General features: G+C 41.7%; 2 protein-coding genes across 2 annotated transcripts; both read right to left on the bottom strand.

The window, feature by feature from the left end:
* Positions 1–783: 783 nt before the first annotated feature.
* On the bottom strand, positions 784–1,494 carry LOC106413015. The gene has a single exon (XM_013853863.1). It carries the CDS (start codon positions 1,492–1,494, stop codon positions 784–786), a length of 711 nt encoding a protein of 236 aa, XP_013709317.1.
* Positions 1,495–10,133: 8,639 nt separating this feature from the next.
* LOC125591096 lies at positions 10,134–11,384 on the bottom strand. Its single transcript, XM_048764500.1, has one exon. The coding sequence runs from the start codon at positions 11,382–11,384 to the stop codon at positions 10,134–10,136; it is 1,251 nt and encodes a 416-aa protein (XP_048620457.1).
* Between the last annotated feature and the right edge of the window lie 1,713 nt (positions 11,385–13,097).

Below are 13,097 nucleotides of genomic sequence, written 5' to 3'. Positions count from 1 at the left end.
AGTCAAACAAATGCATCCTACACCCTTTATAGTAACAGTATAACCATTGGGAAGGGTCACATAGGTGTTATCTAAAGGTTTACAATATGTGAAAAGGTTCCTATCATGACTAACGTGGTGTGTGGCTCCGGAGTCTATAATCCAAGCTCTAAGAGACACATCTGTTTCTTTAGCAGTGGAAGAAACAAGCATGTCATGATAAGAATGATTGTATAGAGAAATGAAGTTACCGGAAAGGCTACCTGTAATCTGAGAAATCAAAGGACCACTGGTCGATGTAGAGGTATTTGCCGTTTCAGTTGCGGAAGTTACACTATGTGATTGATGTTGGGAACTCAAGTAGGAGATCATTGACTGGATCTGATCCTTTGACATTTGATCCCCCGAAACTTCTTCAAACTTGTCCTTCTCAGTGGTGAATGATGGTTGTGACATAGTCATGTTAGCAGAAGCAACTGGAGATGGTTTCCTCCCTCTGAAACCAGGTGGATAACTATGTTTCTTGTAACACTTGTCGACAGTATGACCAAGACGAGAGCAGTGTGAAAACTTGACCTTGTGGTAACCTCCTTGAGCTAGCAAGATTTGATTGGGATCAGAAACCGTCGAGTCCTGAACCTGGAAAGCTGCTGGAGGAGGATTCAGGCGTTGATTGGAACCAACAATCCTTTGACTTTCATCTTGATCCAGCATGTTATATATCTCAGGTAAGCTTGGACGAGGCTTCAAGTTGAGGATTTGACCACGTATGTTAGCAAAGTTCTCATTTAAGCCCATGAGAAACTAGATGATTCTGCTAGTCTCTGCCTCTTCAAGAAGTTCCTTAACATGATCACAGTTGCATCTACGAGCAGTGGTGATTCGCGTGTTGGATAGCTGCTCCCAAAGAGTTTTCTTCTTCGTATAATACGCTGAAAGATCCAGGTTCCCTTGCTTCAGTGTTGCAATGGACTGCTCTAGCTGATACTTTCGAGGAAGATTGCTTACCCTGAACCTTGAATACAAGTCATTCCACATCTCAACAGCATCCTCATAATACAAAATACTATCATAGATCTCCCTATTGACAGTATTGAGTAACCAAGATTTGACCATGCTGTTGCATCGACTCCAAATCTTGAAAAGAGGATCATTCGCATCTGGTCTAACCAACGATCCATCCACAAAGCCAATCTTGTTCTTAGCATCTAAACTCATCCGCATCGCAATGTACCAGTTATTGTAGTTTGTTCCATCAAGATTTTGATTCGCAATAACTAGTCCTGGATGATCTGCTGAATGCAAGAAGTAAGGACTATGAGTGTCGATCGAAGTGATACCAGAATGTGTTGATCCTTGAGTAGCGCGATGAACCGGAACAGTCGGAGGCGGATCAATATCAACATCAAGATCGTCGTCGCCGTTGATGGAGCTGTGCGATCGATTCCTCAATGCTGGTGTCTCTGAGTCTGATACCGTCTTGCGTGTCCTCATCTTCCTTCCTTGTTTCACCATGACGAAGATCGAATCCGAACGCGATGAGAAGCTCGAATCGAGAAGAGAAATCACCGATAGCGATGAATCTTGATTCGAAACGTCAAACGAAACTCAGATATAGCTAGATCCGTGGTGAAATCGAAGATCGGAGAGGAGAATCAGAGAGAAACGAGCAAAAGAAAGGCTCTGATACCATATGAGAGTGACGAGTTCATGGGAGAAATGAAATAAAATGGTTGTTATACCAAACTCGTTAACTGTACAAAGTGTGATTTACAAGTATATATAGATAGGCTAAACCAAACTAAACCATCTAAATATATATACAATCAAACCAATCTAAACCGGCTGATAATAAGTTCAACAGCTTCTTGCTTGAATTTTGCTTTTCCTGCAACATCAAGGATCCTCATTGTTCTTCTACTGCAAAGACAATGATATACTCATGTCAATCATACTGAATAACTAGGCTGCTGGCCTTGAAAAGCTACTCGCTGAGCTCAATAGACAGTTCCGAATGAAGGATTTGGGTAACCTCCGTTACTTTCTTGGTATTTAAGTTCACCACAGTGATAATGGTCTTTTCAGTATGTAACTTATCTACTTCTCACTGTTGGAATGGAAGAAAGTGCTCCAGTTTAAAATCCATTACCTATACAACTGCATACGGTCCAACTGAATACATTCGCTACTCCAGAGCATGCTTTTGCTGATCCTACCTACTTCGGAGCCTGCAAGTAAATTGCAGTATCTTACTTTAACACGAACAGAAACTCAATATGCACTTAACTATGTATGTCAATAGTGCATATACCTTCTGTCTCTGATTTTGCCAGCCTCAAACGAATACTGCGGTACATTAAGCGCATCTTAGAGATGGGAATCTTCTTCATCAAACACATTGATTGCACTCTCACCGCCTACTTCCATAGTGATTGGGCAGTAACAGACGAAATAAAATCTACCGCTAAAATTGTAAGCTACTTATTATGGATCATTAAACAATTAAAAACTTTAGAAAATTGAGTAATTGTTTTATTGATCTTTCTTCCATTTCACAGTTGAGAAAGTCAAAGGATAAACTAACATCTAAAGTATGCAAGGCTTTTTAATTCGTGAATTCTCAAGCCGAAGCCTATCTAAATGTAAGCGAAGCATTTGAAATACCTTTACATACAACCTTGGCAATGGGTCAACAAGACATAACCCTTTCTGCAAACACAAAATAACAGAACATAGAAAAATAATCACCATCTTAAGCAAGAGGCATAGAACTTATGGAACAATTTGAACCTGGTGCTTATGTTACTTATGCACTGCACAAAGACGGCGGAGGATCTTTAGAAGAGTTGGTTTCAGGTATTTAACTTCTTAATCTTTTTCTCTCTTCTTTGTCTAGATTTTTTAAATCATATGCTTTCGTTGCACTAAACGGGGATGTGAGGAGCATCAGGCCGAAGAATGATAAAGTAGCATCAAAGATAGGTTACTTACGAGGTATAGCCATCATGTTTGCGGTCTGCAAAACAGATTGGAGAACAAAGGAGCATTGCAATGTCATTAGTGTAGATCCTAGTCACTCAAAATAGGTACACGAGCATCTACAAGTGATGGCTAAGAAGTCGTAAGCGTTGTATTTGATTATTTGACTAAGATCACCAAAATTTATTATAAAAGAAGTAAGCAAAATGTATTTTATTATACAAAGCTAAACAGAAAAAAACCACAAAATAATAATTGTACTAATCTTGTTCAAAGAGACTAGGCAACTTATATGGACTAATTACTTTTTTTGCCTTCACCTGCTGAATTTGAACCACACTTGGAACATAGCTGACGAGAAGATCTGTATAATCATCTGGTCGGTCATAACGCCAATAATCATCTGATCCTTGTGGATGTAAGGAAACCACCCTTGATAGTGCTTAACACTAGCCCAAGACCGTAATACCCGAGAACCCAAAAGAACCAAGAGAATTTCTAAGTATGAAGAATAATATAGAAAAACTCTCAAAAGATTAGAAAACTTTGAGTAGAACACTTTTTCTTTAAGAAAAACTTTTTTATTATTACACTTGTTCAACTTCTTGTGTTGTTACAAATGAAAGGATGAAGAGATATTTATAGCCATCTAAACTACCTTACAAATATCTAGATTATTCTACTATAACATCCTTACTTCCTAGATTTTTTTCATATTCTCTAGATTTTTCTATTACAATATCTAGATTTTTTCTTCTTGATGAGGTGATGATAATTCTAGAAATTGAGCTTAATTTTGGGTTTAGTCCAATAAGAGTTTATTGGCCCATAATTAAGCATAGCCCAAAATCAAGTTTAACTTCAATACTGTGGGAACCGAAATTCGCACTGTCGATTTCCGTTTAAATAAGGAAACTAATTTTCCAGAGGTCCCGGATATCTGCTAATACCACACGCCAAGCAAATCAGAACACGATAATGACAACGATAAAGTATAAAAATCGTAAGAAGAGAGCAAATAGAAGTCTTATTCCGAATATGCGTTTTAGCGTTTACAACAAGGTAAGTGTCTGGGCTACGAGAGCTGTCGGCGAGATTCCTAGTTCTAGCAACCCTAAGACGGCTAAACCTAGTTGAGTCGTAGCTCGAATAACAAAAACGGAAAATTGCCTAAAATTGCTCTAAGTGCTAAGTTTGCTCTGAAAAATCTTCTCCATGCCTCTCGCCTAGGACCCCTTATATACTGGCTCCAAGGTCAGTTTACGCCTTTCCTCTTCTGCCCTTAAGCCGCCATAGCATAAAAATGGAGATATTCCATTTTTTCCGATCTTCGTAATTATCTTCAAAATTTCGTATTTATCCGCGGAAACTTGACATTTATCTTCCCTTGCGGACCAAGCGTAAACCGACATGCGGTTTACGGGCTGTTGGTTAAGAAATCGTAAGTTGGGCCTCGAGTCGTGTCTTAGGTCCCTTTGGGCCGTCTTTCGACTCGAAGCGTTTATTACGGCTTCTTTCGATAAAGAATGAACTTTCCGCCGTTTTTACGGTAAAGTTTGATTGATAACTTAGAAATGGCGGGGAACGTGAGATGGGTTCGCTACGGTATTTGGGAGATAGCATCGAAAGGTAGACGAGAATGCATGGACTGATGTCGTATCGACGTTTCAGAAGAGCTCGGTCACTACGTAGCGACTGAGCTTGTGGTTCGAGCTCGGTCGCTACGTAGCGACGGAGCTCCGACTCGAGCTCAGTCGCTACGGCTCAAGCTTAATCGCTACGTAGCGACCGAGCGGATTGGGCGTTTGGCTGTTATGTAGTGACTGAGCTTTGGCTCGAACTTGGTTGCAACATAGCGACCGAGCAGAGCACGCGTTTGGTCGCTGCGTAACGATCCTTTTCGAGTTCTTGTCCGATGATTCGCGTTTCTTCCGCAAAGGTTTTTCGTAAAGAAGAATCTATTTCGAAAGTATATTTGTCGAAGAATTTTTCTATGTTTTTTTCTTCTTCGTGGATTTTTACGTTAACTTCGTTGCAACCGTTTTCGACCTCAACACGGACTTTCAGACATTGATTCCGTCGTGACCGATTTTGACCCCAACAGTTAGCCCCCCAGCTCGTTAGAACCATGAGCTTCTAGCGTGAGGTTTTAGCGAGTGGCTTGGCAAGTTAGGTGAGTTAGGCGGAATTAATGGTCGAAAAGGTTCGTGGTAAGTGGTCTTCTCGCTCTTCTAAGAGTAGAACGCGATTAGATTGGGGCTGCGCCTTATGACGGCTGCCTACGTACCCTTGTTGAAGGGATCAAGCCTTTCGTAGTTCGTCTTGGAGTTAAGGTTCTTATGACTTGTTTTCCAGTGAGACCTTTACGGTCTAGTTTTTATGTAGCGGTTTTCAGGCGTGTTGCTGCCGATGGCATTTTATATGGGTGTAGAAGGAAGACTACGAGTTGTCATCTCGTAATCTAACTCTGTGTGAACTGATATATCCGTTATCTGTTTCGAGAGTTTTCTGCAGTGTGTAAATCTTGCGGGTTTTCTGAAGACGCTCAAATATTGGCAAAGAGACAAATTTTGGGATCTCGTATCAAGGTTTTTGATACTATGCCTAGAGATGTTAGAGACCAGTGCGTTGGGTTTAGGGCAAGACCTAGGTTTACTCCTGGTTTTAGAGGGTGCGATGACTAATTCGACTTACGTATCCCGTTTCAGTTTCATCCTGATTCCATACTGATTTAAAGTCCGCGATAGGTTCTCGGCTTATACGACTTGTATGATTGGAACCGAGCATCTCTCCAATGACAATTTTTAAGCCTCCTGGAAGTGCTGACCAAAAATTTTGGGTTTCTTTTATAGCGCTATTATCCTTGTGTCGGATGTACGAGAGTCATCTTCATGAGATGGCTAAGTCTGTTTAGGACGTTAAGAGTTCGTTGTGATCAGCAACAAACTTAATGGTAAAAAATACCGTTTCGAGTCTTCGCGAAGGATATGTTTTGAGAAGATGTTAGTGCGTACGACTGTCTGGTCTTCCAAGAAAGTGTTTTTATCGAGGAAGGATATTTCGTCGAAGAACGAATCTTAAGGCGTCTGCGACGTCTCGCGAGGCTGAAGATTTGTTATTCTTTCGTATGCCGCGTTTCTTGCTTGAAATGTTCGCGGGCTTGAAAATGTTTTGCGATGTTGCAAGGGTTTAGTGTTAGCCCTGCGTTTGAGAAATGTTCTTGTTTGACTACGGATGTTCGCAGCCAAAATTGTTGTTCCTGTTTGGATGCTAATAATTTGATTTGCGATCGAGGAATTAGGACTGAGGTGTCGCGTAAATTTTTTCATGGGAAGAAGCGTTTTCCTTCATAGTGCTTTGTGAAGTGTTGGCTTTCCGAGATCTATTTCGTGCATTTTTTTTAGGATGTTTCGTATAGCTTTAGAAGCTTTGTTACAGATTTTTTCTTACATGCCGCGTATTATGGGTAAAACGTTGCAGGCTTAAAGTGAATTGTGGAGCGTATTGAACTCGGTCAATTTTCGAAAAGTTTAAATCCTCCTTCAACCATTTGGTTGTTAGGACTGAGTTTCGTTACGAAGAATTTATCATATGACTTCCGACTGTAGGCTATACGATAATTATTCTCTTAACAGTCATACGGCGTTTTTAGACAAATCGTAGATTGTCGTTTAGCCGTTAAGTGATGGAGCTATGGTTTCTCAAATAGTTTGGCTTGGCGTGAGAGATGTGTTCACTAAGATAGCCAAAGATGTTGTAGGTCAAGGATTAGACCATGGTACTTTAACATTTAAGGTCATGTTAGTTTACGATTGTCCTTAAAGGGGATGGCAAATATTGGTTTGGACCTTTAGTGGAAGGCGTAATTGACCGAGGGCCAAAGAGAGCTTGTTGAGATTGATAGGCCAAGTTTGCCGGGGTTATCCATGCTAATATGGCCGATAGTCGTAGAAAACGATTCTCCGCTCTAGGTTTCAGTTATACGACGAATATTTCGTACAATGTGACCTATAATCTTATGAAAATCGAATCTTTTTTGCTTGAGGAAGACGAAGCCCAAGAGGTTTGCTACATAACCTGTGTGGAGTCAGTGGCGGGACGACTGCCTTCTCGGATGTGACCGAGGGAAAAGAAAAGAAGAAGCCAGCGAGCCGCATGGTTCTTCATAAAGCCTTTTATGTTAACTATAGAAAGTTTCTTCGTAAGACTTGGTCTGATTGTACGAAGGATTTTTCGCGTAAGTAACGGGGACCGGTTTTACGAAGTTTGTAGATCGGTGATATGTAAACATATGTTAAAGAAGCGTTGTTTCTGTGGGTTTCACGAGAAACGTTTCTGCCGTGATTTTGATCCTAGGTGAAAGTTGCTTGGAGTTACTCATGGAGTGTTACCGAAGTTTATTTCATTATGATCTAGTCGCAGAACGTTTTTCATAGGTTTTATGAAAGGATTCTCATGACACATTCGTTTCTGGAACGAATTGGTCGACCAGAGGTGGATCTAGCCAACATCGGGAGGAAAGCGTCTCTTTGTGCACGATGCTACATCTATTCTCGAGTTTTCTTCGTCACAAATGTTTTCGATGCTTTGCCGTGACTCACTTGGTACAACGGAAACTGAAAGAAATGCTTTGGTGAATGAAGATTTCTCGTAGAATTTTTTTTTTTTTTTGAATAAAATGTTAAATTCGATTCAAAAGAAAATGAACTTGTTTACAGCAAAGCTACTTTGTTTCTGACTTTTTTAACAACAAAAGAATAGAAAAGCTATGTCCCCACTGCTACAATCCAATCTTGAAACGCCATGTCCAGTCTCTTGTCCAGAGTTCGTATGGAAGTAGTGCGATTCTTGACTTGCCTGTCAATTACCCGAAAAAGAGTCTCAGGTGATCGTGGTTTCTCTCTGTGCTTTCGAGAATTGCGCTCCCGCCATAGCATGTAGAGCGTGGTCTGAAATACGTAACGTGCAAGGAACGTCCGGGTTCGAGAAAGCTGAGACTGCGACATGAAAAATATGATACTGCTCCACTCATCTGTGTAATGGTTACCCATGAGCTCACGCATTAGCTTACTCCAGAGAGAAAAACTGTAGGTGCACCGGAAAAAGAGATGATCCCGAGTTTCAAGATGATGTTGACATAGCACACAGACCCCGTCAATACCTAGATTCCACGATATCATCCTATCTCCTGTGGTGAGTCGATTATGCAGACCAAGCCATGAGCAGAACCGGAATTTCGGTGTTGCTTGGCTGAACCATAGGCCCTTGTGCCAAGCCACCTTCTCCCTCACTGGTCTGATGAGATTCCAAGTGTCCCGAGTAATGAACTGACTTTTATAGATATTTTGTTTTCCCCTCCAGAGAACGATATCCTCTGCGTCAGAGCTAGGCAATGATATGAGATGGTGTTCCACATTAATGAGACCTTCTGAGCGATGATTTCGTCGCCTTCTTTTTGTCCTAGCTGTGTAGACAGTATCATGCTGGCCAATGCCCGTGTCTATCTGTCCCCGTGGTCCAAAAATGTCAGTCAAGCAACCCATTGGGGACCACTGATCATACCAAAAGGATGTCGATTTGCCATTGTGAACATCTACCTTACAGAATTGTCTAGCCAGACCTCGAATTTTTAAAAAATTTCTCCACATCCAGGAACCTTTTTTATCGCTATCCTTCGCAGACCAGATAGACTCATTCTTCAGGACAGTGGTATGGATCCAGCGCACCCAGAGTGATGACTTGTTCGTGACGAGACGCCAAAGAAGCTTGAGCAATGTGACATTGTTCATATCTGTTAGTGATCGGAGGCCAAGTCCTCCTTCGTCCTTCGGACGACACACTTCCTTCCAAGCCACCTTAGCTTTCCGAGGATTAAGATCACTTCCAGACCATAAGAAGGCTGAGCAGATTTTATCTATTTCTCGTATACATGCCTTTGGAAGCCGAAAAGCAGAGAGACAAAAGCTTGAGATGCTCCACAACACCGATCCAAGAAGCTCAAGTCTACCAGCATAGGATAAGAAACGGTTCTTCCATGAGCTAATACGGTTCCGGATTGTTTCTAGGAGGGGTTGATAGTCGCTACTACTCATACTCTTAGTAGTGAGAGGTAGACCCAAATAGCGCACTGGAAGTTGGTCAGTTCTGAACTGGAATCTGCTCTCAATCTCCAAACGAATATCTGTAGGCACACCAGCCATATACATGGTTGATTTATCCATACTGATACGTAGACCTGATATTTTGGCAAATTTTTCAAAAACCTCAACTATTCCTTCCATTGATCTCACCTTCCCATCAGTTACCATCATTAAATCATCTGCAAACATTAGATGAGTCAGACCCAGGTTTTGACAGCGAGGGTGATATCCAATACTTCGAACACTTGCCGCCTTGTCCAAAAGCTTAGATAGGACGTCCATAACAATTACAAACAGATATGGCGAAAGAGAACAGCCTTGACGGAGGCCCCTTGAGCTCTGAAAATAGCCAGTCAATTCACCATTAACCTGAACAGAGAACGACAGTGTTGTGATGCACAAAGCAATCTAATGAATGAACTGCTGCGGAAAGTTCATCGCCCGGAGAACATTTAGCAAAAAAGGCCATTGGACAGAGTCAAATGCCTTCGATATATCTATCTTGATGGCACACCGAGAAGATATACTTTCCTTGTGATAGTCCTTCACAATTTCTGTAGCGAGAAGAAGATTCTCTATTAACAGCCGCTCACTAACAAATGCAGATTGGTTTGCTGAGATAAACTGAGGCAGCAACAACTTCAACCTGTTGGCAATGAGTTTTGAAATAACTTTGTAGAGAACATTGCAGCAAGATATCGGTCTATAATCCTTCATCTCCACTGCTTCTGTTTTCTTTGGTATCAAAGCTAAGATGGTGGAGTTGACTCCTTTCGGAAGGAAACCTTTAACAAAAAAAGACTGAACTGCCACCACAAACTCATGAACAATGATTGCCCAAGTTGATCTATAGAATTCTGCATTATACCCGTCTGGTCCCGGTGATTTATTACTAGGCATAGCGAACAGCACAGCTTTGATTTCCTCGGGAGTAACTGTCTTAATCCGAGCTTGAGCATCATGATCTGTACATCGAAAAGGAAGAAGATCCTGTAGATGGTCGACATCCATTCCTGTGAAATCAGGAGGCTGGTGCTAGAGAAATTCTCGAAAGAAACTCTCAGCTTCCTCCTTTATTCCATTCTCATCATTTACCAGAGTTCCATCTCGACACCGTATTTCTCTGATTCCATTTACCGCCTCTCGAGCAGCGATAGCACTATGATATGTTTTATTGTTTTGATCACCAATGTTCAGCCAGTGCAGCTTCGATCGTTGCTTGAGGAAACTCTCTTCAAGACCCGCTACAAATTCCCATCTCGTAAAAGCTTCATTCTCAGCCTCCATATGTTGAGAAGATGGAGAACAGAGATTTAATTCCTGTTTTTTGCAGAGATCTTCATGAGCCTCTCGAGATTTTTTAACCAGATTTCCCATCCTGTCTTTCGCCAAACCCCTTATCTGTGGTTTTAAATTTTTAAGCTTCTTTGAGAATCTATGAAGGGAGGACGTTGAGAGGAAAATAGGTTCTGTATTTGCCCAAAAATCTTTCACCATGGGTAGAAACTCCGCAAGTGTGGTAACTGCGTTAACAAACTTAAACGGCTTCCTTCTTGAAGAAAGTGCTGGCGTGTTAATTTGAATACGGCAGCGTAAGTGATCCGAACAGCCTCCAGCGTCGAAGACTGAGTAGGCCTGAGGATAGTCCTGATTCCAAACCTCATTAACAAGGACCCTATCCAGCTTCTTTGATATAAGATCAGCTCCCCTCTTATTGTTCCAAGTGAAAAGAGGGCCATGATAAGCCATATCAGTCAAGGAACAATGATTTACAGTGTCTTGGAACCTTCTCATTCCAGAGGTTATTAACGGCGAGCTATCAAAATTCGAGTGCTCGGACACGTCCAAAGTTTCATTAAAATCACCTAGTATCATCCAAGGCTTTGTACCAATTATCGGAGAGTTGTGGTGATCACAGAGATCTCTCCATAATTCTTTTCTGCCTTCATCCAGATTTGATGCGTAGACGAAGGAGCAAAAAAACTCCTCTTGCATCGCTTCCAACTTAATGGAACATCTGATCAGCTGACTACTCTTATAGAAAGGAGTGAGTCTCACATTGTTTCTCCAGACTATCCAGATCCTACCCAACCTATGATGCTCATAGTTTGTTAGGATCGACCAATTTTTAAACATAGTTCCCACCATTTCTGGAACTCTTTCTTCCTTCACACGAGTTTCAATCAAACAGCCAAAATCAAACTGCTTCTCCTCCAACCACTTCTTTATTACGGAATGTTTAATTGATTTGTTTAAGCCGCGAACATTCCAAAAGAAGCCCGACATATTAATGTTTTTTGGAGAAACGTTTTTTGCTGGTACCACTAGGTTTGGAGTCCTTTGTGGTAGCAGCACTCTGAGAGTTTACTCGTTTCTCAACCCTCGCTGATCGGATCGGTTTTCCAACCTTTCCCTCCCGACTTGTATGCTCTGTTTTTCCACCATCAGAAATCAAAATCTCACCTTCTTCGATATCGTCCTTGGTGCAAACTCTGATTGGATCACCCTCAGGCTCATGAGTGGTGATATGATCTTCCTCTTCCTCTTCGTCAGCTAGTAGTTGAAATCTGGACGGAGAGATAACTGTCTCCAAATCCTGCTTCTTTTCAGCTGATCTTCCTACTTTCCCCGGAGAGACATTTAACCAGTTCTCCCTTACTTCTGCTCCGCTTTCAGCAGCTTCCCCTATTTCCTCTCTGATCTCTTCAACTTCACTGGGCTGCTCAACTGCGTCATCACCCACAAGATCTGAAGAATCAGTTACAGATACTTCCACAGTCGCGTCAAACTCTTCAGTATCTTTTCCTTTCGTTGACTTTTCTGGCACTGACATTGTCTCTTCCATATTAGCACTTTGTGTAGGACAACATTCTCTTTTCCATTCCCCACATCCTTCTCCCTTACTTCTTCTTTCTTTTTCAAACATTCCTTCTCATTGTGACCCCATTTAGCACAAAGAGAGCATTTCGTAGGTACCCATGGGTAAGTGAATTCAATGTTCGCATTTATACCAGACTTCGATCGAAAACGGTACGCATTAGGAAGTGGCTTTGTCATGTTTGCATTTACAAAGACCTTAGCCTCGTCGAAATTCGAACAAAGCTCCGTCTCGGGATGCAGCCTCACAGGTTTCCCAACTGAGCTAGCAATGAAACCTAGTCCCTTCCATGAAAACATAGTAGACGGTACATTCTTCATTGTAACCCACATAGGTACAATCTTAACCTCTTCCTCGTCCTCCTTTTTCTCTTCCAATGGCGCCCACTTTGATAGAATCATTGGGATGCCGGCAATGTTCCACACTCCTCGTCGCAGAATGCGACTCCTTGTTTGTTGATCGGTAATCCGAAACTTCACTACCTTTCATTAACCGCAAACACGTCAATCTTAATGTTCTTATTTCCTAATGGCCATATCTTGTTAACAATGATATGAATCTTCGCCACGTGAGGAGCGGGATCCAGAAAACGTCCCTCAAGGAAATCTTCCCACAAGGGAACTGTGTTGACTAGAAGGTCATCCGGTATCTCTACCATTTCTTGCCCATCGACAACCTCAACTTTTACGTCATGGCTCATCAAAACATGTTTTGATTGAGCCGCTTGAACCCACGATTTCTTCCCAAACTGCGATACCTGGCTCATATTCCCATCCGTCACCATCGGAGGAGGCTCCTCCGTCGTCGGCGCCGCCATAAAGCGAGCCGAGCAGCCGTCAAAACCCTTGAAACCCTTAAACCTAGAAAATCGCCTCAGAATCACCCTCAGAGCTATATTAGGAAAGTTCCCAAAAATCCTCGTAGAAATTTTTCAAACAGGATTGCAATTTATATTTTTGGAGGAGAACTTACATGTATGTAAACAGCTTCATGGAGAGATTGCACAAGGACAATATGATTATTGGCAACTTGATTTTGGGCTATACTTAATTATGGGCCATAAACTTTTATTGGACTAAACCCAAAATTAAGCTCAAGTTCTAGAATCTTTCTAGAATTAT

The sequence above is a fragment of the Brassica napus genome, chromosome C8, assembly GCF_020379485.1.
Source record: "Brassica napus cultivar Da-Ae chromosome C8, Da-Ae, whole genome shotgun sequence".
Lineage (NCBI taxonomy): Eukaryota > Viridiplantae > Streptophyta > Magnoliopsida > Brassicales > Brassicaceae > Brassica > Brassica napus.
The sequence above is the reverse complement of the archived record's forward strand: the minus strand, read 5'-3'. Positions and strand labels throughout refer to the sequence as shown.

Excerpts from the sequence above, each read along its gene's own strand:
- LOC125591096 (XM_048764500.1), bottom strand. The coding sequence starts at position 11,384 with ATGTCGGGCTTCTTTTGGAATGTTCGCGGCTTAAACAAATCAATTAAA.
- LOC106413015 (XM_013853863.1), bottom strand. The coding sequence starts at position 1,494 with ATGGTGAAACAAGGAAGGAAGATGAGGACACGCAAGACGGTATCAGAC.